Consider the following 24,916-nt stretch of genomic DNA (forward strand, 5'->3'; position numbering starts at 1 on the left):
TACTATACTAAGCCAAGGTGTACCGGAGATGAACGATCAAGAGAAGAGGAGGGGAGCAAGGGAGAAAGTCGAACCCTACCCCCAAAAGGAGGAGAACCAGAGAGAAGAGAGAGATGATGAAGCGGAGAAAGAGGAAGAGAGAGAATGGAAGGGGGAAGAAGAAAAGTGAGGTAGATAGAGGCATACCAATTCGAACAACTGGAAGGGGATAGCATCAGCGTTAACATCGATCAAAGATGACGACATTAGCTAGAGTTCAAGCAAGGGGGAGGGGGGGTGGAGAGAGATTGAAGTCAACACGGTTCAGGGGGATCAAGGGGTAAGGGATTTTATAATGACTGAAACTGTTTCAATTGGACAAACCATCTCAGTTACTAGCTGATCTGGTTTGGTATGCCATGCACTGCCTGGTTCAAGATGGTTCAGCATACCTTGCCTCATACATAACCTAGTCCATCCCATTATTTGGATCCAACATTTCTTACATGCATCTAGTCATCAAATATTTCTTATTCATGTTCTGTTAACTAATGGTGACCTATGCAATTGTTTTGCATCATACTTCTCTCCAATTAGACCTATCATGGTGACATATAGGCAGGGAATACTACTTCAAAATTCTAAGCATTCTACCACTAGATACAACAAACTCAAATATGACCTTCCTGTTTCTGAATAAGGCAAGGTGGAATTTCAATGACATAAAATAATGCATCAAGATCAACTGTCACGTTCGCTGTTTCACTGTAGCATTATAAACATCAGGCCCTTTGTCAACTCTTAATCTAATTAGCGTCTTTACAAAGTCTCAGGCTGTAAGTGTTCTAGCTGGAGAAATTTTCAAAGCATGATTCACTCAGAGTGTGACACATTAGGGGAATGTGTTTGCTAGGTAAATTGCAACAATTATTGCATAAGTGACTGCAACAATCTTTTTTGCACATTATGATATGTTGTTGCTAAGTATTCATGCTTTCTTTATCCTAGTTCCACATGTTTTGAATCTCTTATAGGCAGGTTTGGGTCCATGTTGGGACAACAAACATAAAGATGCCCTACAAGTAGCATGTAGGAGTGCAGTAAGAATGACCTGCCAAAGTAAACCAATAAAAGACTAGAAATGAACATTATGTGTAGATAAAGCTTAGGTTCACAACAGAAATGATCATGAGGAAGATAACGTGCCGACACACTATTAATTAAGACCATGTAATTTTTCTTAAACAACACAACCCAATTTTGTAGTGGAAAATAATTACCTGTAAAAAAGAAGCCTCCAGTGCAAGGGAGTCTCTCATACTAAATCGGAAATAATCACTTTTTCCCACTATTTCTGTTTGAGGAACTGAAGCTGCAAGCTCTGTAAAATAAACAAAATTTTAACAACCATACCGAAATGTACGTTATCCATCGCTTGCAGTAGCAACTACAATTCTCATACAGAACCATCAGTATTCATTTCAACACGGCATCATATACAAGGAAAAAAAAAACATAATAGTCACTTCTATTGAAATAGCATTTGTTCATGATCAGCCTCCAAGTTGCTATATGGTGATTTCAATTTTTTTCCCTGGTCATAAAAGCTTCCACTGGAGATCAAGAAAAGAATGGAATCCAAAGGACCAGTGCTAGAAAATAGGCACGGTGTTGGTGTTGGAGTCATCACGAACTCCAACATTTAGTGGTCTCTTTGTTTTTATGTACTGGTCTAAGTTAGCTTAGGATGAGCCTCAGGCCCAATGAATCCAAGCCTGGTCGTAGTGGGACTCTATTTGTCTTGTAGTGGAATTGGTCATTTCGTGGGAGTTATAAAAGGGGAGAGAGGTGATGAGGCATCTCGGGGCATAGGTGAGGGAGAGAGAAAGAGAGAGGGAGTTTGTTTATTTGTGAGAGAGCCATGTTTCAATCTCAATACAACTTTTTTAATAATTCTCTCCTAATTTTTTTTCTTCCAGTATCTCTTTCCTGTTGGGCTTTTTTTTGTTTGTTCTGGATCTTGGACCAGGGTGGTCGATCTACTCTGAGTAGCATACCGTTCTACAGTTGGCACTCGCTAGATATATAAATATTCTCTTGAGGGTTCATATGTTTTTAACATAATTGCAACTGGGCGAGAGCATCTGTGCCTAAAAAATTTCACTAATTTGCCTCTAGAAGCCAGCTCCATATGGATCGAATCTGAAATTACAAGCTGAAAGATACATCAATCGCAGACATACTGACCTTTCTCTGCTAGGGGCACTTTGCAGAAGTACCAACGGACATCCTCCCCATCAGATGGGCTCTTTGTCTGTGCAAGATACTTCTGCCGACCCTTGCAGTGTTCAATCATATCTTCCAATCTGGCTATGTTAGAAGGAGTGTTCTTCAACAAATCCGGCGAAGTCTCTTCCACCTGACCTAAACTAGCTGCCTCCGAGACTGAAGCCATTGCTTCATTCCGACGTCCTTCTTCAGGACTTGCCATTAGAACAACCTTACAGCAGCTTAATAAGAGTATAGAGCCGAAATTCTAGCTGATAGTCTCTGAGCTAAGCAAAAAAAAGAATAGGAAAAGAAAAAGATTATCAAGTGATGTCCAAGTAGATTGTCGGATTATTTAAAAAAACATCCAACAAGAGTTAGTGAGTATTCCTCAATCTTGACAAGAAAAGAAGTGAAAAACTTAAGAGCTGCCCGATGTCACTGAAACAAAATTAGAAGAAAAGAAACGGGAAATATGATGAAAAGGAAGGAATTCAGATGACTGTTGAAAAGGAAGAAATTCAGATGAGTGAAAGGTCTAACGAGAAAATAAAACCAAACCTAAAATTTAAAAAAAAAAGGTTATGGAAAAAGCATGAAATTTAATGAACTTAGCGCACCCTACAAACGATGGAAGATAAGCTAAAACCTAAATATACATGAGGAGAGGATAAATTTCTCAAAATCCGATTATGAAATGGTGTAAATGCCGATACAAAGCAAACGCAGGTCAAAGATAACCATTCAAACAAAAAAAGAATAGATTTTGGTCCAGAAACTGGAAAACATCAGACCCTGAAAAAATTGCACAACGATAATTAACCACGAATCTCCTCCCCCAGACCGAATGAAATTGGGTAAAAGATATAAAAGAAAACCACCAATGGGACGAATCCCATGCAAGAGAGAGGCGAGATCGCGGGCAATTAACGCAGAGATTTGGCAGCGGAGAAAGCTTACCGCGCGTTCACGGGAAGAGGCAACGGGGGATCGAAGGGCGGAGGGAAGGGAAGGAGAGTTAGGTTAGGGTTTGAACGACAGTTGGGACTTTGGAATTTGGGAGAAGAGCCGAGGGGAGAAGGGCGGTTGCGTCGAAAGGGAAAGGGAAGACGGTTACAGCTTACAGGAGAAATTATCAGACGGACCGGGTCCAGTGGACTATTCGAAATGCCTGAGGTACACGCACGGTAGGTAACAAACAGAGAGAAAACTAATCTGATCTGATCTGATCCTCTCTCTCTATATATCTCCGCACATGTGACCTTCTAACCCCTCCTTTCCTACACGTCGAGTATCATCCTTCATGAACGTGTATCGCATCTCTGTCCTCCTCATCGATCACACCCACCTCTGCACATGCAACCCCCCAGTCCCTTCCTTTCCACACATCAAGTATCATCCCCCGTCCTCTATGAAGACAATAGTAACCCCATTGCCTCCCATCGATTTAGTAAAATCTGACAGCCTCATCACCGCCATCAACTTCTTCAAGTTCACCCGTGCCCAGCTTTACCTCAAGGCCAAAGCCCCCAAAAGATCCCGCTACAACATGTACACCCTCTTCGCCACCCACGTGTGGCGATGCACGAGTCTAGCACGTGAGCTCCCCTCAGTCCGGCTTTCCAAACTATATATTGCCACCGATGGCCGCCAGCATCTCCAATTGCAACTCCCAACAAGATACTTTTGGAGCATGATCTTCAAAGTGGCATCGGTGGTGAAGCTATCGTTGCTAGATTTTTACGGCAACATCGATGGTGGAGCTATCGCTACCAGCTACCAGCCCTAATCCTTTTCATCGTAGATCATCATTCATGGTGGAGAGAGACGGAGATATCGACGAGTTTAGCCATGGCTTCAGCTGGGGCAGGGGCCACCGTGGTGATCGCTGCAATGGCCATTGGGGCGGGCAGCATGAGGAAGAGATGTGGGTACCTATGACAAAGCTTGGGCATTTGGTGAAGGAGGGATGAATTCAGAGCCTGAAGCAAATCTACCTCCACTCTCTCCCCGTGAAAGAGCGCTAGATCGTAGGCACCCTTCTCAGCCTCCAACTCAAGGATAAAGAAAGGAAAAAAAGAGAAAAAAAAAAAAATTTCACAAGATTCTTGATTATTCTAAAACAGAGAATAACAATAAAGATCTTCGATTATCACGAGGAAGAAGGAAAAAAAATAAAAAAAAAAATTATTTTAGATTTTTTTTTTTAAAAAAAAATTTAAAGTTTAGATCTTCAATATTTCAATATCAAAAAAAAATATTTTTAAAATTTAAATCTCTTATGAACCATCAATTGGAGGCACGCTTACCAATTAATTTATGATCGGTATCTCTCAAGGCTGCCACCTATCACTATATTGACATATTTTTGCTTTGCCCTAAGCTCGAGTTGCTGTTATCATTGATGACAGTGGTATCCAGTGGGTAACATTGTCGGTTCTACTATTGGGAGAGTTGGAGGATGTCAAATGTGCAAAAAATGGATTGAAGAAGAAAGAGAAAGAGAGATAGAAAGATTTAAAAATAGTTAAAAATAAAAATAGTAAGAGATAAAAATTACATCCCGTACATCGCATGGGGTTATAAGCTAGTTTGTTTATAATAATTCACCATATGTATCTTGGATCATCTAATAACAAATCAATACATCATCTATTAGTAAAAAAAATGATATTGTTATCCAAACTTGATTGGAAATTTTAAATATAAAAAAGTTTCACTGTTAATTGTGATTTGGTAGCTGACAATTTTACTGTTTTGAATGAAAAAAAAAAAAAATTTTTGGATGGTGTACTATGTTTGTTTTTGGATGGTCCAAGATACTTATGGTAGAACCATCTAACCAATAATTTCTCACAAAACAATATAAAGATAAAATGGAGACTAAAGTGGTGGGTGATTATTGGATGGACCTATTAGATATGGTCAATCTAATAATTAGGCCAATTATAGATCTCCTCGCCATTCAAAATATATATAGAATTTTGGGTAAATTATAAAATTTTTCTGAGAATAGGTCAAAATTATAGGTACGCTCGATTTTTTTCAAAACCTACAATTATATCTTTAAAATTTTAATCAAGCTTACAGTCTAACCCATGTCGTTAGTCAATCCATTAATGTTAATTTGGATCTATTTATCGAGTCATTATAATTTTTTGAAATGATCAAAATAGTCTCGAAAGAAGGATTAAAAAATAAATAGATCAGAGGGGTGATGGAGTCGTCGGCCTTTTTGCTGACCCGGGAGGTGGGAAGGAGATAGGCATCGGCAACAAGCTCTTCGCCGCTAGGATTAGTGTTGGCGAGGATTATCTTGACTCCACTGGAATCGCACACCAGAACCTCATTTCCGCCTTGTTTATCATGTTGAATGCTCCATCACTGAGAACAGAGACCCTCACCGTCTTCGCCACCCCCTCATAGCCTTCGCCACCTAATGTGAGGCTCCACTCAGTGTCATTATCTTCAACATCCTTATCGCTGCCCTCTTTCACCACACTGCCACAACTTGCACAAAATCGACTTAAGAAAAAAATTCAATCAAAACCTAAGAAACCCTTCTGATGTCTCTCAGGTGCTCTCCTTCAATGGAAAGAAGAAGTAGCAGAAAGGAAGAAAAAAATGAATTAAAAAAAAAAAGAATCTATATGAAACAAGGTCTTGCTTCATCTTCCGAAAAAAAGTGATTGGTTTAAGGCTCCAGCATATAAGAAAAGCTAGCAAGAAGGGGAAGGTGAAGGCCATGAGGCCTTGGATCAGGACCTCATCAGGAGGCCGCACGTTGTATGCGATCCAAGCCCTGAGGCCCAAGTGGCTGATGTCGAGGATGATGAGAGTGGTGCTGAGGTGGTAGATGGACTTGCTCAGCGAGTCAAGCATCTGACGGGTCTCATTGGCGAGGGCGGAGATGTCGCACTCCACCATGGGATCGGTGATCTCCTGATACTAGAATTCAGTAGATCGAGAAGTGTCTTCGACATCGGAGGAGCTCTCTGACGAGCTTGAGGAGAAGTTTCTAGAGCGGGTTTTGGGATTGGGACCTCTGGGTAGATCCAAAGTAACGATTATGAAAAGGTTCACATGGGATTTGAGCACACAAATGCGAGGGTTTGTGGGGCTTTGCCGGAAAAGGGATTGGGATTGGAGACTTTTGGGGGAAATCGGATAGGATTTGAGGAAGCTTGGATTAGATTTGGGAGAATCCAAGGGGAGGGGAGTGAGACCATTGTAGAGAATCAAACAGGAAGATAAATGGGGAAAGGAGGAAGAAGATGGTGAAGAGGTATCCAGATTTTTTTTTATTAATTTATTAAGGGTGGTAATTTGATCATTTCATATTTTTAAAATAGTTTGAATAACACCATTATATTTCAGGAGGATAAGTGTAGGTTTTCGAAATTAATGAATATAACCGTAATAACTGCAAATCTCAGAAGGATTTTTGTAATTTATTCTAAATTTTTTTTCTTTTTTCCAACTTATTGTAAATTTCTAGCTGTTAAAAAGTTGTCTTAGATTGGTTCAAGCTAGAGAGTATCCAAGAACTTTCAATAGCTTTAACTATTTGTGTGACTATATGAACGTTATCAATAAAGAAACAACAGCTCTTCCTATTTAGAGTATGATTGGACAATACAATAAGGATTACACTAAAATTTATATTGCATCAATGAGTTGAATGGTCTATTTGGAGACAGTCCATATCAATTCAATATTTTTCAAGTTTGAAGCCGATCAAAGGAAGAAATCTTCATAAATTTTTTTCCGCATCTTGTGCAGCATTGCACTGAAACTTTCATTCATACCAGACTATGGATTGCAAACCGGGACTTAGATCAATCGGCCCAATTTCTATAAAACTTGAGGACATCAAAGAATCGGATTGGCTTGTTCGATGCCTCTGTATTTGTTTAGAGATTATCACAATTCAAGATCAAGTTTTTCAAAATGATACCTGTTTAGAGTTTAACAAAAATAATTCTTTAGTTAATAAATAAGTTTGGCTTTTAGTTTGGGTAAAGGAAATCAAAAGAAGTGTTATGTGTATAATTTATCAGTTTACATGGATGGTGAATATTTTGAAATTTGACTAGTCAAAGTGCATAGAAAATGAACATGAGAAAAGATTGCATTGAATTTCTTTTTATAACACACACACACACACGTGTGCGTGCGTGTGTGTTATACCGCTTATTTAATAACTTATTCCATGATCTAAATGATGAGACGGGCGATAAGGGCAATAATATATCTTTGTCATTGAAAATATATATACAGTTCACTGAGTAGAAATAGCATCTATTTTTTAATGTATTGCATCATATTATTATTATTATTACATGATGATGGTGATGATAATCATACAAATACTCAGGTTCTATTCCGGAGCATTCAAATTTATTTTAAAGAGATGTTTGATTGGAAAGATTTGGGCTGTGAAATTAGAATGGAAGTTGGTGGCTTTCATTCTAACCATTTTAGTTGGGAGGAGTTCTATTTTAATTTTAATTTTAAAAAAATAGATATAATTTAATTTTTGTAAAATTTAATTTTTAGTGGATTCAAATATTCTAATTTTGATTTCAATTGTAATCTATTCTGATTTTAATTTTTATTGTGAACCAAACACTCTTCGGGACTGGGAACATAAGAGAGTGAATAGGATTTCTCCTTGATAAAAAAATATATATATTAAAATATTAATTTATATGCATAAATAAATATAAATTTTATTTTTTTGTTTAAAAAACATAGATGCTATGCAAAATAACCTTTGTAGGATTTTTTTATGAAAATAATATTATTTTTAAAATAATTTACTAAAATAATATCCTTTCAAAAATATTTACCAAAATATTGTCGAAGGCAAAATCGTCCTATAATGGAGTAATTTTCTGTTCTGACTTAGCACATCCAACACTAGGTTGGGCAAACACATTGGACAACAAAAATTGTCTTATGATAGGGTGACTTATAGAGTCGCCTCTCATAGAGTGACTTAATATAACTTAGCCAAAAAAAAAAAAAACACCCCAACCTCCCTCTTCCCCGATGCGAGAACCCCTCGGTCCCCGATGGTCCTCCGTCCTCCTCTCGGCCCCCTCCCCCTCTTCCTCCCTGGCTCGAGAACCCCCCAGTCCCTGGTGGCCCTCCCTCCTCTCGACCCGTCCTCCCTCTCCCTCCTCCTCCTCGGGATGAGAACCCTCCCCGATCCCTGGCAACCCTCCCTCCTCCAAGAAATTTTAAGGTATTTACCAAAACTCAACTAACCAGGGAGGGTTCTCGCACCGAAGAAGAAGAGGAAGGGGGCCAGGCCGAGAGGAGGGAGGGCCGTCGGGGATCGGGGGGGTTCTCGCATTGGGGAAGAGGGAGGTTGGATTTTTTTTTTTGGCTAAGTCACATTAAGTCACTCTACGAGGGCGACTCTATCTTAAGGTGACTCATAAAGTCACTTTATTATAAGGCAATTTTGTTGTTCAACGCATCCACCCAACCTAATGTTGGACATACTGAGTCAGCACAGAAAGTCGCCCTATCATAAGACGATTTTATCTCCGACAGTATTTTGATAAATACTTTTAAAAAGATATTATTTTGATAAATTATTTTAAAAATAATAATATTTTGATAAAAAATCCCAACCTTTGCAATTACTCCCTTGATGATGGAAAATTTTACCAAAATAATGTTTATTTTTAAAGAAATTACCAAAATAATGCTCCTTCCAAACTTTTTATCAAATCTGTCCAACAATAAGTCATCCTATAATATGGTGACTTTTTATGCTGATTCACCCTCCTCTTGCCATGTGGGTGAGTAGGTAGAAGGCCACGTTGGATAGTCGCCTTATAGTAGGGTGCTTTAGTAAGTCGCCCTATCATAGAGCGACTATATCAATCGCCCTATGATAGGATGACTGACTAAACCTCCCCATAACCCTTCTTCCTCAGTTTCTTCGCACCATCTCTTACCACGATAGAGTTCCCCTTCCAAGCTTCTTCCGTGTCTAGGATTCCAACTGCTGCGTTTGAGCTCCTCTATTTTTCTCTCTTATGCCCCTTCCATTTCCCATCCACAACCATCGAGATAGAGCTCCTCTCGCTCGGGGGAAGATCGGAGAAGTGCCAGGTGCATCAACGGAGGTGCAGAAAGGTAAGCTCATCCAAGCTTTTAATTTTTTTTTTTCACTTCTTATTCCTTTTATTTCATCTAGTTTTTGAGAGACACGTGGGGAAGGAGAGCACCTGAGGGAGATCAAAGGTCATTATTAGGTTTCGATTTGGGTTTTCCTGAAAAAACAGAGCACTTGAGGTAGATCGGTTTTGATTTAGGTCTTCAGTTTTGTTTTGTTTTTTCTCGATCTCAGGGAGATTGACTCCTGAGAAAAGAGAGCACAAGAGGGAGAGCACCTGAGGGAGAGGTCTTTATATTGTTCTGTTATAGGGGGAGGTCTACACGACCTAACCCTTCTCCATTAAACTGACAAATCCTATGTCCATAGTTAGAAATGGGCCCAGGCCTAATTTTTCCTAAAATCATCAGGTCTACACTCGACTTGAAGATCGAAAAGAATTTTCAGGCCAGACTCGGATAGGGGTAAGGCCCAGCCTAGCCTGGTCTACTTCCAGCCCTAACTACAATGAAAATTTTGGATTGCTGATTTTTAATTAATGATTCTTATTAGAATAGATATTATATTTTTTAAGTCTCTTTTTGCTCTTGTTTTGCTCTGCTTTATGTTCTAGTTTTTTCTACTTAGTTGTTTGTTTTTAAAAAATTTATATATTGCATAAAATCATAAACTCATCTTTTAATTAATGTACATATTCTACGACATCTGTATATTTATATATTTTTATACCGATGAAAGAATTATGTATATTGGTCAATTGATTGTCCAGTTTCAACAGTTTGAAAATTATAATTAATTCTATAGATAATTACAGTAATCAAACAATATGTAGAGGATTCAAAAAAAAATTCAGACAGTATTTTTTTTTAGTTCTTCTCATACATCTTCAGCCATTTAGAGAGAACCAAGAAAAAATACTGTCAGAATTTTTTTAAGTCCCTATTGCATATTATTTGATTACTATAATTGACCTATAGAATTAATGCAATTCCTCAATGGGATAGGACCTTCTATACCTGTTAGTTGATGATAGAATGTATTTATTATATAAGTCATTTTAAATATTAAGTACTTCCTCCTAGTAAACATTTGTTCGTATGTTCATACAGTTACTTTTCACAATAAATTTTCAACAAAATGGATCCAAGTCTTGTCACTTTATTTTCTATTGAGATGGAAGGATTAGTCATGATGCTAACGGTACATATTGTGATAGTGGAAGGATCCAGATGATCATGGTAGATCGTAATACAATATACCAAAAACTTATGCGAGTCTGTTATGCTGTCATTGGATGAAACCCCAATCACTGTAGAGTTTTCCTACTATATAAATTTTTGATTCATACTGTTAGACGGTATTTGGCTATACCTATTAAAAATAATGAGAACATGAACACCATCTTGGGCATCCCATCACAGAGGATTTTTTTAGTTGTTAAGATTTTTATTGAGTCGGTAGCTATAAGAGTTTTGAATGGTGGTGAACAACATGTGAGTGTATCTAAAACTATATCTGTCCCACTTACGCAATTGAGGATGGGGGGATCTCTACCAGTGCAGCTTCAATGGCCGATGAGCTGTGTATGAGTACGGAGGCACCCCTATATGTATTGTTAGTAGACCAACAGTATCCGTAACTGATAGTCCTCAGTGCATGATAGGTGCAAAGTCTGCATATCAATATCCATATAACACCGCATTTGATGATATCGGGATCGAACCGATCCTAGTTATGTGGCAGCTACCGTGAAGTATGTAAAGCACAAATCTTATGATCTTGTACCACTTAATCAGCCATATGCAACACATACCGGACTTGGAGGATTGGAAATCATAATGATCGATATAACTTTATTTGAAAATGACGCCGCTGTTAGTTATAATCCTAATCTTACTGATAACGAAGATGGGATGATGATGCAGAGTCTGATAGCAGTGATAGTGGAGAGTCTAGTGCAGAAGAGGATATCCCACCATATGAGGCACCCTTTGTTCCTAAATTCAAGTCACGCTTATGTACGTGATGCATGGCAGTGCGAGGCATCTTACGGAAAGATGTGGATAGGTAAACAACTTGTTATGGACAAACTGTTTGTAGATTGGACAGAGTCCTATAACACATTGGATCCTTGACTAGCTACAGTTTATCGTACTAACGAGGGGACCATGGTAGATTTTATAAAATTTTCTATAACAGAGGCAAACGCAGTGGTGTTCCACTAAGTTTTTTGGACATTTGGTCCATGCATTCAGGGCTTCCAATTCTATCGCCCATTGATTAGTATCGATGCAATGCATCTATACAGTCGATATAAGGATACTCTCATGATTGCTATGGAAAGGGATGAAAATGAAAGTATCTATCCTCTCGCATTTGCTATTTGTGAAGGCAAGAGCTGTAGTAGTTGGTCATGATTTTTATGACATTTGCACTATTATGTGGCATGTGACGTATGAGGATTGGCATAATTTCAGACCGACACAAAAGAATATTAGCTGCAGTTTCAGATAAATCTATTGGATAAACAACACCATATGGGTATCATAGATTATGTTTTAGACATATTGAGGCTAATATAAGCAGTCGATTCCATGATGCTGTATTTTTGACTTATTTACATCAAACTGCAAAAAAAAACCAGTCCGAAAAATTTGATCGAAGCGTGCAATACATTGAGAGAACATAATCCAATTGCTTCCAATATCTGAAAATATATCCACTTGACAATTTGAGTAAATGATCGTTGGTGCATGATACAGGTGGATGTAGGTATAGATAATGAATACTAATCTATCTGAAAGCTTCAATAAGATATTGAAAGGGGTTCGCTCATTGTCCATTACTGCTCTTGTTCATCTTTCCTTCGAACACTTGTCGAAGTAGTTTAGCGTCAAATGTGCACTTGCAGCACGAAGAAGGGAGGTTGGCAAGATATTCACTGATAAGATTAGATGAAAATTAAATGGACGCCAGCTGAAGTCTAGGGAGCATTGTGTGATTAAGTACAATAATTAATCAGATTTGTATGAGATTCAGTTGAGAGAAAGTATTATAGCCCCGATGAAACTGATTATATATAGACAGTCAACTTAGGGGCATGCACATGCATATGTAAGAAGTGGCAGTTACTACATTACCCATGCTCCTACTTATTTGTTGTATATGCCAGTAAAAATTTAGATTGAAAGCAGTTCATTGACAACTGTTATAATATTGTACATTATGAGCAGTCATATGTATCGCTATGATTTGATTTGAGAGAATCGAAAGCATATTGACCCATGGGAGTGGCGAGAGGATTTGATTGTAGCCGATCCACCCATGCTCCCTATGATGGATTATCATGATCCATATCTGTAGTGATGCAGAGGCATCACTAGGTGAGTCATCTTGTCATTAATGAGTGAGCGGCTCGAGATGAGATTCCATCCTTCGAGCAACGTGATTGACATTGTGGTAAGTACATTTTGCTTTTATCTCTTTTTGTTATATTGTTATTGTTATATTTATGAATAATATTTATTTTTCTTTTTATACTGACAGTTTCAAAGTATCATATCGCTATATCATAAGGTAAAGAGCGGCTTCTATTTGATCACTGTTGTATGTAAGGATCGAGCACTTATCGATGTTATAGACATCTTATCGATACTATGTGAGTTGTCTCAGAGGATAGATGACTTCAAACTGTGCCATCGATAGATGATCCGAGTATCTTTTCATATGCCCAGCACACCTCATACTCTGGCTTCTCAGACTTCAACCTCTCCATAGATGATGCATCTATATCATTTAGGATGAGTGAGCCGGGAGACACATCGTACCGACCCGATGAACAGCACGTCGATCAGCATGGGAGGGTCAGAGGCAAGGGTTGATTGAGAGTTTTTCGAGATAGATGCTAGGCACATGTTGATAGGCCGAGCACGCCATCACCTCCCTCCCCACCCGTCGATATCGTGTCTGAGCCATCACGCCAGCGGCTAGAGATGACACGTGTTTACGAGAGGCGGGCATGGAAGAGGCCCCAATATTTTGATATACACGCTTCTCGATAGTGTGATACTTGTACATTTTTTTTTACTAAAAAATTTTGTAATCATCAACTATTGGATTATATTATTTTAAAATTAATGTTACAATTTTTTTCATCTAAAAGCATACGTTACAATTTTTGTTAGTTGCGCAAAAAATTAATTATTGATCTTGATATAAGTTATAAGGGTGGAGTTTGGGATTGTCCATCATTTCTAAAATATCCTGCCATGTTAATTATAAATAGGGTTGGAGAAATTTGAATTTATATCTCAAAAAAGTCAAAAATTTTTTAATAGATAAAGATGCTTAGAGAATATCAAAATTATAATTTCATCAAGTTGGAGATGCTTGGAGAATTCCATAGGTCGACCTATGTCAAGTTGCTGCTGCAAACTAAAATTTAAATTGGAAGGTATTTCGTACTGTTCTAAATGAGCAATCAAGATAATTAGTTGATGCCTCAATAAATGATTAAAAATAAAATATTAAAAAAATAATATATAACTCAATTAAGGAGCAAAATTTGAATCTGAAATAGTAATATGGAGTGTGGGGGCCAAAATCGTTCTATTACAAGGCGATTTCATTTTATAATAGGACGATTTTATAATAAGACGACTTATAAAGTCGTCTTATTATAAGGTGACTTTATGAGTCGTCTTATTATAAGATGACTCATTTTATGGTCCATCTGATCTCTAGTTGATGGTCAGATCGGTGAATCAGTATAAAAAATTATTTTTTCTTTCAAAAAAATTTATTCTAGACGGTATTTTAGAAAATAATTTTAAGAGAACATTATTTGGATATTTTTTTTTAAAATTAACATTAATCCGGTAAAAAAACCTCGACGATGAGTTACCGATGCGTATTTGAATCCGATTCCTCTCTGATGGCGGAAGCCGCATCAGTGGCAGCGCCAGTACCAGTGATCTCTCCGGTGGCGGAACCAGCCAAAGAGGCGGTCTCAGAATCAGAAGCCTCGCCGCCCGCTGAAGAAACGACCCCGAACAGAGGAACCCCGGCACCGGACGAACAACAAGACTCAGAAGCTCCAGCTGAAAGCGAGATCCCTGCCGCTGTTTCCGATTACAGGCGGAAACTGGAGGATCTGGAGCGGAGCCCCGAGGGCGATGAGGCCCCGGAGAAGAAACCCGAGCTCTCCAGCCCAGGCACCGTCGCCGAAACCCCAGCATCCTTCTATAGAGAGTATAAACCCTACATCGGGACAGCAGCCTACATCTGAGTTTGCTCCATCTTCTCGTAAAAACTTGAAGTTTCTAACAGCAAGGTGCTCGCTTTCGTGGCTTTTATTCCTGTCATCTTCCTTAATGCTTGTGTCCTGTTCGAACTATCAATTCCCCCACTTGGTATTCCACACTCGTTTTGATGAATAGTGCGTATGTATTGTTTACATAATTTATATTTTGGAGCAATACCAGGGAATGTGCATGTTAAAGGCAAAGACAAAGGGAGAAGCTTTTCATCTTCCAGATATAGCTAAGTTGATTCGTATAGATTCTAATTTAAATTGCAAACCTTTTTATATTCCCCCTGTACTAAGATTCAACCTTCTTGAAAGAGAACCTGCAGGATTCCCTTTTGTTCTGAATGCCCTTTATGGGTTTTTTAATGCTTGCTAATTGCCTCAAACATGTAAAACTAGTAATACTGCTGAGGGGCCTTTTTTTTTTTTTTTGCAATGATTTTTAGGATCTTACTTTGTTCTGGTTCTTTGCAAAGGGTTAAAAGATTTTGCTTCATAACTTTTTTGAACACTCATGATTGGCATGATTTCAGTTTTCTCGGATTGCAGTGGATAAAATGTTATTATATAATTGTACATTGATTTGTTGGAAGGGGCAAAGTTGAAACTTGAAACTGAAAATACTGATGAAGTTGCAATTGCAATTTTGGCTTAGCTATTCTTCATCATGCTTGGCAGAGATGAAGGGCTGGGGGTTGTCCAAAATATACATACATACATTCATACATGCATACATACATACATATGAATCTATGTATCTATCTATCAATGTATGTGTCTATATATGTACGTATGTTTGTACACCTTTTGGTCATCTATAGCCTTATAAGACCAGTACAATAGCAGTATTTGTTAAAACAAATGCTTTCTCTGAAGCATTGGTCGGTTTTCATTCGGTGATATGGGTTATAACGTCATAGACTGACCATGACATGGTTATAGATAGGATTTATCTGCATGGATTCTGGGTTTTCTGGTTGTCTTTCTTCAGAGTTGACTAGGATTATGAAAGAGTTGTGCAAATGCCTTGACCATTTGTGAAGTGGTAATGTAGGGTGCAACTTCGATAGGTTTTCAAAGATCTCTAAGCTTTAGTAAGGGAATTCTCTTAGAAGTGATTGCAATGTTCATAAACTATCCTTTTATTCTACAACTCCTAGGATGTGCAATCTTTCTTTTATGTAGTTCTTGGGCATGATAATCATTTTCACCGATGTTAATCTATAATGATTTTTGTTATAGCCTGAATTGCTGGAAATGCAATATGGTTTAGAAAATCTTTGTGCCCAAATCCTGGTTTATTTGGGATAATTCTGTGGACATGTTTTATAAAATTATCTCATCTATCAAATAAACTAGCTGGAGTTGATTTCAGTATGCCATGGAGAACTGTCGATCTAGGAAAATGCCATAGCATGACTTAAACTGATGATGTTTCCAAAGTTACAGAATTGAATGGCCTTGCTCACTAACAGTGACAAGATACTATGCACTTTTTTCCTTTGCATCAAGAAATGAGAGCTTATTTTTCAGAATAAAATCTGTTGAGGCTTGCCCTATTGCATGTCCTGCATGAAACTCACTTTGTGACAGTTACCACTGTTTATTTATGCTGAAGATGCCAATTTGGAACTGATTCGCTTCCTAATGCAGATGTAGCTATGCTTTATGCAAGGGGTCAGCATTGGTTTCTCAGTGCAATATTACTTCCATCCCGCACTTTCATCTGCTGAAGAGGGGTATCTCGCTTGAACCTTGCTTTTGCAGAGTATTTATAGTTGGTAAGACACTAATACTGCTTTAAGACTTAAAGCACCAAATTTCATAATCTAACAAGACCTATATGTGTCATGTGTTCAGAAGTATTTCATCATTTTGATGATGCCATGATTCAGTTATAGCTGCAATGGATACATTCCTCAGTTTAACGCCTAAATGCATTCTGAGAACATGAAGACTACTTGTGGATTTCCTTTATGTCATTAAATTGTTGTATGATAGTGTATCTTCCATTGTTTGCGAGCTTTCATATTCTCATAATCGACTATCTCTAGGTGTTTGTATGCTGTAGAAGTTAAAGCACAATCTCACCTTCAACATGATCTTGTGATGATTAGATCAATGATGTCTGATACAGGGCAGTTCAATTAGACTTTTCTTGGCTGTACTTCGATTTTATTGTGTTTACCTCTGCTTTAGACTAATTGTATAGTTAACAAACCCGAAGAAAATTATTATTTCTGTTAATGCCATGTGTTAATGAAATGGTGCATAGCAGTTGGGAAACAGTCTTGAACTTTTTTTTTCACTTGAAAATACTTTTTCTTTAAACTGACAATCTAGATAATGTAGATAGTCAATCTCATTTCCATTTATGCATCTGTTGATATAATTCCTATTATTGGAGCCTAAGGCAGCATGAATACTGATCATAACCCGGTTAATATCATGCATTTCTTGGCATTTCCTCAACAGTGACTATTAGATTTTACTCTTCTGATACCAGTTAACGCAGATAATTGAGTTGGGCTGCTCCATGATCAGTTCAAGGCTTCAAGCAGTTGGTCACTTTTATTTATTTCTTGGATAATTAGTCTGAGACTTGCATCATGAATCATGGTTAAAATGCATAAACATGGGATCCCTTATTCTTGTTTGCTTGCTTTTCATTTTATTCTACTAGCAGGTCTTCATCTTTTATTGGTGAGTAATTTCTGGATAAATTGATGGTTATTCTTCTAGCTAAGGCAGATAAAAGTGAATATCAGTTGTATTGCATTTCACAAATTATTATGTACAACTTAATTGGTGTAGGTCAAAATTTTCATCAACTGATACTATTATTTAATTTCATGTAGTTCATGTATTTATTATTTTTTTGTTCCAAGATTCTTAATTTTTGGATAGGTTATACTTCGAGCATGTGATTGTTTAGTAAGAGTATAGTGCAAATTGCTTTAGACAGTTGCACACATTTCATTGCTCTCTTATGTTCCTTCTTGATTCTGTAAGACTTTCCCCGGCTTTTGTCGATGTTCAAGTCCCAATGAATTACATAGTTCTCAGTTTGCATTTCTACCCTAATGTAAGCTCTGCTTCGGTCAGGCTCTGCCAAGGACAGCACCTCAAGACAGGTACAGGAAGCAAACTTGTCACCCTAATGTAAGCTCTGTAAGCTGACCACAGATTATAAATACCAGTCTGATAACAATAACTCTATTATAGACTGACAATAGTGATTTATTTGTTTATAATTACTACTATTTTTGTATATACGGTCTTTTTGTACATTATGATCACATTTCAAATGTCTCAAATATAAATTCATCTGCCCATCCAAGCAAGAAGTTTTAGATGATTCATTAGTATGGCCATAGCCTCTGACGAGCAATGTCAAAGATGACTTGAAGTGTGCTTTTAGTATGCTTCTTTTCTGGCAACTTGAGAAATTTAGCAACCTCAGAGAATTCCACATTGTTCATATTGGTCGAATCTCCATTTCTATCCATCCTTGATTCGTCCTTGTAGAGCTTTGGTGGGGATAATGCCCACTGCATTGCCCATATGGCCAACGGGCGCATATATTGCAGAGATCTGTACTCATCTTTTGTATTCCATGCTTCAGGAGTCTGGAAGGAGTACCTGTGATTGGAATTAAAAATTAAGGAAAAAAACATAAACAAATAGTCGAAGCAAGAACAAGAAGAACATGTATTATGTAACCTTAATTTGGAAAACATGTATGTCAAGTAGTGGATATATGATTTCAACAGATCCAAATGCAGGGTAGCTTGGGAGATGGGAGGAAAAAAAAACACATGCTGGACAAATAACTTTAGTAATGCCAGTAAGTCCATGTCAGGTAGAGACCTCAGTGAAAAAAATTCTGCCAGTTTTTTTTCCATTCTGCTAGAAACCTCAATCGATGCAAACTAAATACAGAAGTACAAGATTTCTCCATTGTCCTGATACTCTGTTCACATGCACATAAATAATATTCTCTAAGCAGGATTCTAATATCAAATTGGATTGTTGTGTCCCATAAGTGCTAGGTTGAACCATTCTATTAATCAGATCATTTTAGTTGTATTTTTTAAAAACGAATTCATAATGCAGAGAAATGAAAAAAGAACAATCAAGTAATCAGCCTAGATTCAAACACAGTCTGCTAAGATGGAGTTGTTGTATAACAAACAAGAACCTATAGTCAAAGTATGGATAGTTCAACCCCAAAATCTTATAAAGAAGTGGAAGAAAAGTCAAAGCTTACCCAAGTCCTTCTTCAGACCAGACCGTTTCATATATTCCTTGTGCAGTTTTGAAAGCTGTTTCTGTCATGCCTTCTTGGATCATGGCAGCTGCAACAGCATATGTCACTCCAGGCCATACCTCCTTTGATTGCAGCGATGAAAAGTCAACTGTACCATCTGGTCTCATCCCATTAATTGCTCCTCGCTTCCCATCCTTCATCTTTAAGACATTGAAGCTAAAAATCTTTTCCAATGCAGTTCGGGCTTTGTCCTCATCAACAATTGGGAGAAGACCACATGCTCTAGCATACCTAAAAGGGGGTGCGTGAATGAATTTTCACCAGAGCAAACTCCAAAGTCATTATAATTGCTATAATTGAAACATCTTACTTTATAATGTAGAAGAAAAGCTCAACTATTATAATGTATTGAAATTCCTGAATATACAGTGCAATGTAGAGAATGGATGTAACATCATATCAAGTTACAGCTAAACTATAGCAAGGCAAGAATTAGGATAATACAGAGGAACAGTCTTAACTGCAAAATATTTCTGCCAATGTACTAACAGAAGAATTAGGAAATAAAGAAAAATATAATGTTATGGCAAGTAAAAAAACAATATAGAATGCAGGCGATGCATATTACATTCTTCAAGCCAAAAAAAAAAAAAAGCATGGAAACAAACTTCTATATGAAGTTTAGAAATTTATGGCCATCAATCCATTAACCATAAGAAAAATACACAGGAACCATGGATATAGCATTTCATTTCAGATATCTCAGAACTCAAAGAGACAGCTGAGTTCAGATGAGTAGTGAAAAGGTATAGCAAATCCATAAAAGTATACCATTGTCCAGCCAATTGGTCAGCCTGAATAGATGAGCTTGTTGGTCCACCACTATTATCATATTCGAAGTAAGAACCGTTCCATAATTGCTCATATACAGCTTTTGCTTTCTGATATCTATGCCAAAAATAATCTTCAGAAGCTTGGTCACCAACCATACCTGCCATGGCTGAAGCAGCCTGTAGGGCAGCTACCCAGAGGCCACCAGTATAAGCACTCACACCAGTAACTGACCATACATCATAGGTCTGATCAGGGAAGCCTTCATTTTCAATCATTCCATCTTTATCCTTGTCAAACTGATCCATATAAGCCATTGCCACATAGACAGAAGGCCAAACAGCTCGAGCAAAGGATTTGTCACCTGTGGCAACTGTGTCTCTATAAACTTGTAAAACAAACTTAGGATTCAAGTCCTTCCACCTATCTGTATTGTGAAGGTGGTAAGAATTTACTTCAAACCATGGGTCCTTTGTCCAAGATCATGAGGAACAGCACCAAGAACCTTTCTTGGGACCAACTTGCCATCAATTAATTTCTTCTCTGAAGGATCATGCATCATTACTGCTGCTGCGAAGTCTCTTTGGATGCTAAGTTCAAGCTTGGGGAAAAGCATGGTCAGAGCAAATGATGAGTAGAATGGACATCATAAGTGTTCCACATGTGATACTCTACCCCTTCAAGGTAGAGAAACTGACCAACATTTTCCTCTCCTTCTTGAAGCAATGATGTACCGAGAGCAGCATTTGATGCAAAACGAGACTCTAACTTTTTGGTTATCGATGACAAGCTGTTAAGGATGTCAGAAGCTGTATTGTTTAGGGGGATGAAGCCATTCATTTCTTTATATCCTGAACTGGACAAATCTAGGGAAATTTTCTTTTCTCAATTGTTGCCAAACTCTGTGGTGGAGGCAATCCATCTGAATAACAGAATATGATTATGCTTACATAACAAACTGAAGTGCATGTATTAGGACAACAGAATTAAACGATTAAAAAACTAATATTACCTGTCCAAATTGATGCTCCAGCATTCAGATAATAGAGCTCATTAAATAAAGTGATTGGGTACCTGAACAGAACCTTAAAAAGTTCAGATTGTTTCTGCTGCAAGATAAGAAGTTGGTTAATGTGGGGAAATTTCGAATATACCATTCTGGAAGCCTCTTGTCTTGGCAGTCTTGCAGAATGGTCTTTGCCAATCTTCAATTTGAGACTCCCAATGGCAATGTTCTAGGTTAAAACAAGAAGAGAAGATTTTATGAAATTCCAAGATGAAAAATGTTCATACTAATAATCAAGATAAGATTTTTAATTAAACTAAGTACAATGATATTATTTTGGTGGAACATTCATTGTAACAATCTCGAAAAAAAAAAAAGATATGTTGCAGATCATAACTCAGAGGGCTCCGTTAGAGAAGCTTCTACAGTCAATATGTGAATCCATACATATTTGTTGTTCTCCATCTGCTCAAGTAAAATTATGGTCTCTTAATGCTCTGTTTTCATTCATGAGAAGTGGAGAAAAGTAAGTTCATTGGACTGAATCCGCTTTTCTATTGGAATCAAGGAGAGACAAGAAAATCAAGGCTCTCTTTGGTTGCAGACAAAGTTTTTTTTTTTTTTTTAAAAGAAAGTTTGTTATAAAGAAATATTTATTTCTATTGTTTCATAATAAATGTAAATGCAGGAAGAGAAAGTTAAAGAGAAATTATAGAGTCAAAATTTTCTTCAACAAGTCTAAAATTTCTCTTATCCAAAAGATAGAGATTTCGAAAGAAAAGACAAGCAGGAAATGACTCAAGCTAACTATTATGTCTTGACCACTTTCTTAACAAATTGCTCTCCAATTTTCATACTGCAAGAAAACATGATAAAATACTCAATTTTTGTTTCTTTTCTTTCAGTTTGTTTTTTCCTCAAATTTCTCTTTCTTTCCTTTTTTTCTTGGCAACCAAACAAACCTTAAGGTCTAAATATTTTCACCAAGAGGCCATAAATTTTTCTGATAGGAAGTGATTTGAGAGGAAATAATGAAAGGTTAATTAATCAAAATAACTAATTTATATCCCACAACTTTCTCTAAAATGTTGCAATTTTCCTAATATAACCAAACAAGAGCAATTCCTCAATTTTTTTTTCTTTGTTGATTTGCTTTTCATTTCTTTCATTTTCTTGGAAACCAAATATAGCCTGAAGTGGCTCTTTATATAGTTAACAACTAACACTACTGAAATGCTTTAAAACTGAACGGCTTAGGGACTGACTCCTTGGTATTAGATAAATTTAATATTGCCATGAAGGTTTTTTTGTTAACACAAACATATTCTAACAAATAATGCATGACCAACTTGTTCTCTAACCTCCTTTTATACTGTAAACTCTGCTGCTAAACGTTCGAATGTTCATATTATAGGAATCCACCAGATCTTCAAATGGATCTTCTGGGAAGCTGACTTACTATTATATATTCATGACCATGTGAGCACTCTACCTATTTATTTTATTTTGCCTATTCAAATAGAATTCGTACAAGTTCATATAAAATAAAAATAGATAAATGCATGCTCTGTGTGAAGTATTGGACTAAAATTCAAAATAAGGCTTCTAAAGCACTTGGATTCATCACATTTCAGGATAGTTCTTAAGCAACATGATCAGTAACCAACATTTAGTTTTTCATTAAAATAGATCATGGACTACGAATAAGTAGACAATTTCATGTCACGTTGATCACAACTGAAATAGAGAAAGGTGGACCACAGAAAACTACAGCGGAAATATAAGTTAGACAACTATATGAGGCCATGGGCTAGTTGTCTTCTGATCTCTCACCTGATGCTGATGTGGACTTTGATTTAGCATTCAACCTATCCTTTCTCAATTTTTTTTTTTTTGCGGTATATATTACCCAAGGGATATAGTAATAAAATTATTTATAATGTGATATTTGCTATCAAATCATACATGATTTATATTAATTGTTTTGATTTCATTGATTTTGTCCAGAGAGAACCTAGTTCATGAGTAGATAAACTGCGTTACTATAATGAATCATTTTACACAAAAACTACTTGATATGAATTTGAGGTTACTTCTCATCATGTAAACCATGTATTTTGTCCTTAAAATATTCTACAGAAGGTCGAAGGAAAGCATCAGTGACCTGCCAAATTAATAAGCTTTAGATGATGTCGTGTTTACTTAAAAATTGTATGCTTCAAGTAACATGGCCAAATATTGTAGAACACCAAACAATACCAAGTTGAAATGGACAGAGCATCATATGATACAAACTGATGCTTAAAGAGATCGGCCCCATAAAGGAGGATCTTGCACCGACGTTAAGCTGGACATATGGTGAGTATTCTGTAGTAATATACAATATCTCCAGATAGTTTAAAGCTAAAAAAATCATATTCGCAATAATCTTGCTTGATTGTTGATAGGCCTTTTGAAGTATCAAAAGACGGCCAGCCATAAATCTTGTTCAAAATGATTGCAATTATCCACATCTGCTTTCATCTTGATGCTCTGAAAATTTGCTAGCATTACATAATCATATTTATGTATTCCAAACTTCCCTTAAATTTACTCTTTCCATGCACATGGGGATCATCAAAACACAATCTTAATGATACCAAAGTATCAACATCCATCAAACTGTTAAGCCGTATATACATTGTTGACCTTTTGCCAATCAGCTAAAGCTTTTGGGTTCAACTGGTTAGTTAAGCTTAGGTTTGTTGGAGGTCATAAGTTGAATCCCCTCTATACGAATTATTTATTTCGCTATCCTGGTTATTTTGTTGGCTCATTTCAGTCATTATTTTTGTTATCTTCACTTATTTCAGTTAACATGGTCCTTCTGCAACCCAGGCTGCACATGAGCCGGTGTGTTAAACCTGATATTTATTGACCCTTTACCTATCAGCTTAAGCTTTTTGGTTCAATTGATTAGTTAACACAAACTGCTTGCAGTTATTTTCCACTAATCAATGATTCATAATGAAGTTCATATACTTTCCAAAGATAAATGCTTCCGAAGTAGATGTACAAGAGCTAGTTATCATAGTTCTACAAGGAAAAAAAAATATCAATGATCATTTGAGTTCTCTGACAAAAGCTTACCCATAAGAGCATCATGAACAAGATTTGCAGCTGCCTTGTCTTCATCAGTGCCATAAAATTTTGTGTAGCGCCTGTTGTTATATTTTCATGAGAAAAATTATTGGAATTGCAGATCTCCTCAAAGTTCTGTTATACAAGAATTGACCCACTCACCTGTGATAAATTGTTCCACTAGGAAACTTTACTTCTGGGCAAGCCCATGCCAAAGAAAATGAAACAGTACGAATTGCTTGAGATGGTACTGTCACCGATGCTGCAACAGCAGCTCCAATAGATGATCCTGGCTCCGACAGCATTGGTGTTTCCATGTGATCAAGGTGGCAGAAGGATCCGTGCTGGCACAATATAAAAATATAACAAAGTTTTGAACACAAAGTGGGAAAATTAACAAGTGTCGAGCCTCGATGTCAGAGTTTGATTCGCATGGACAATATGTTATTTAATGCAACTTCCCTATTGGTTAACATATAACAGTATGCATATCATGAACATATAATAGAGTTGATAAGAAAGAGAGACAATTTCAGATAATACAATTGTAGACAATAACAGTAATTCTAAGGGTACAGTTTACATAAGACAATACCAGTATGCCACAATCACAAAAAAGGAAGTCTGCTACTGGTAATATGATTTATTTTAAATACTTAAAGGCATTCTCATGAGAGACCTAATGACAAATTAGGATATAAAAGAAAAACTACCGATAAATAGCTAATGAATTTTTGCCATTTCTAGGTCGCATCTGCAACAAATGAATTGGACAATAAAAAATTGGCTGAGGAAACAAAGGTATGTAGCTTGATTACAAATACTATGAAAGCATTCTGGATGCAGGATTACATTGCAACGGTACTTGTTTGTCCTCCATTGTCACTAGACTATGAGATTACAGAACTAAAACTGGATTCCTGTTATTAGTTGGACTCTCATGCCCCTTTGCTTAGATTCATGATAGTAATATCAAGAGTCTTTGACTCCTAACATATG

The 24,916-nt window shown here is 37.0% G+C and overlaps 2 protein-coding genes, 1 long non-coding RNA gene and 2 pseudogenes across 10 annotated transcripts; 2 read left to right on the forward strand and 3 right to left on the reverse strand.

Annotated features, from left to right (window-relative positions):
* Positions 1 to 1,239: 1,239 nt before the first annotated feature.
* LOC140857109 (uncharacterized) lies at positions 1,240 to 3,427 on the reverse strand. 2 transcript variants are annotated; one of them, XR_012140609.1, is made up of 3 exons: positions 3,208 to 3,427; positions 2,227 to 2,529; positions 1,240 to 1,360 (listed from the first exon to the last, which is right to left on the reverse strand). It is a non-coding gene; the product is annotated as an uncharacterized lncRNA (long non-coding RNA). The 2 variants fall into 2 exon arrangements; XR_012140594.1 differs by having other exon boundaries at positions 2,227 to 2,534.
* Positions 3,428 to 3,550: 123 nt separating this feature from the next.
* LOC109505448 (hydroxycinnamoyltransferase-like) lies at positions 3,551 to 4,036 on the forward strand. The gene has a single exon (XM_019848137.2). The coding sequence runs from the start codon at positions 3,551 to 3,553 to the stop codon at positions 4,034 to 4,036; it is 486 nt and encodes a 161-aa protein (XP_019703696.2).
* A 19-nt stretch (positions 4,037 to 4,055) lies between these two features.
* Positions 4,056 to 7,120, reverse strand: LOC105036552 (uncharacterized; annotated as a pseudogene).
* Positions 7,121 to 14,291: 7,171 nt separating this feature from the next.
* Positions 14,292 to 24,240, forward strand: LOC140857138 (uncharacterized). 7 transcript variants are annotated; one of them, XR_012140662.1, is made up of 6 exons: positions 14,292 to 14,714; positions 16,344 to 16,471; positions 17,796 to 17,852; positions 22,212 to 22,276; positions 22,937 to 23,155; positions 24,102 to 24,240. XR_012140662.1 is itself a non-coding variant. In XM_073255619.1 (5 exons), the coding sequence occupies exons 1-4, from the start codon at positions 14,557 to 14,559 to the stop codon at positions 22,958 to 22,960; spliced, it is 375 nt and encodes a 124-aa protein (XP_073111720.1). In that variant the 5' UTR covers positions 14,292 to 14,556; the 3' UTR covers positions 22,961 to 23,155; positions 24,102 to 24,240. The 7 variants fall into 7 exon arrangements, 2 of the variants coding, with proteins under 2 accessions (XP_073111720.1, XP_073111684.1); XR_012140672.1 differs by lacking the exon at positions 22,212 to 22,276; XR_012140678.1 differs by lacking the exon at positions 22,212 to 22,276 and having other exon boundaries at positions 23,042 to 23,155.
* LOC140850989 (uncharacterized) lies at positions 17,893 to 24,257 on the reverse strand (annotated as a pseudogene).
* Positions 24,258 to 24,916: the final 659 nt, after the last annotated feature.

This window comes from Elaeis guineensis, chromosome 1 (genome assembly GCF_000442705.2).
Source record: "Elaeis guineensis isolate ETL-2024a chromosome 1, EG11, whole genome shotgun sequence".
Taxonomy (NCBI): Eukaryota; Viridiplantae; Streptophyta; class Magnoliopsida; order Arecales; family Arecaceae; genus Elaeis; species Elaeis guineensis.

Coding starts and splice junctions, on each gene's coding strand:
- LOC109505448 (XM_019848137.2), top strand. CDS start 3,551: ATGAACGTGTATCGCATCTCTGTCCTCCTCATCGATCACACCCACCTC.
- LOC140857138 (XM_073255583.1), top strand. CDS start 14,557: ATGAGGCCCCGGAGAAGAAACCCGAGCTCTCCAGCCCAGGCACCGTCG. Junction 16,472..22,211: donor TTGCAGAGTATTTATAGTTG/GTAAGACACTAA, acceptor TTCATATTATAG/GAATCCACCAGATCTTCAAA. Junction 22,277..23,041: donor TATTATATATTCATGACCAT/GTGAGCACTCTA, acceptor CAAATATTGTAG/AACACCAAACAATACCAAGT.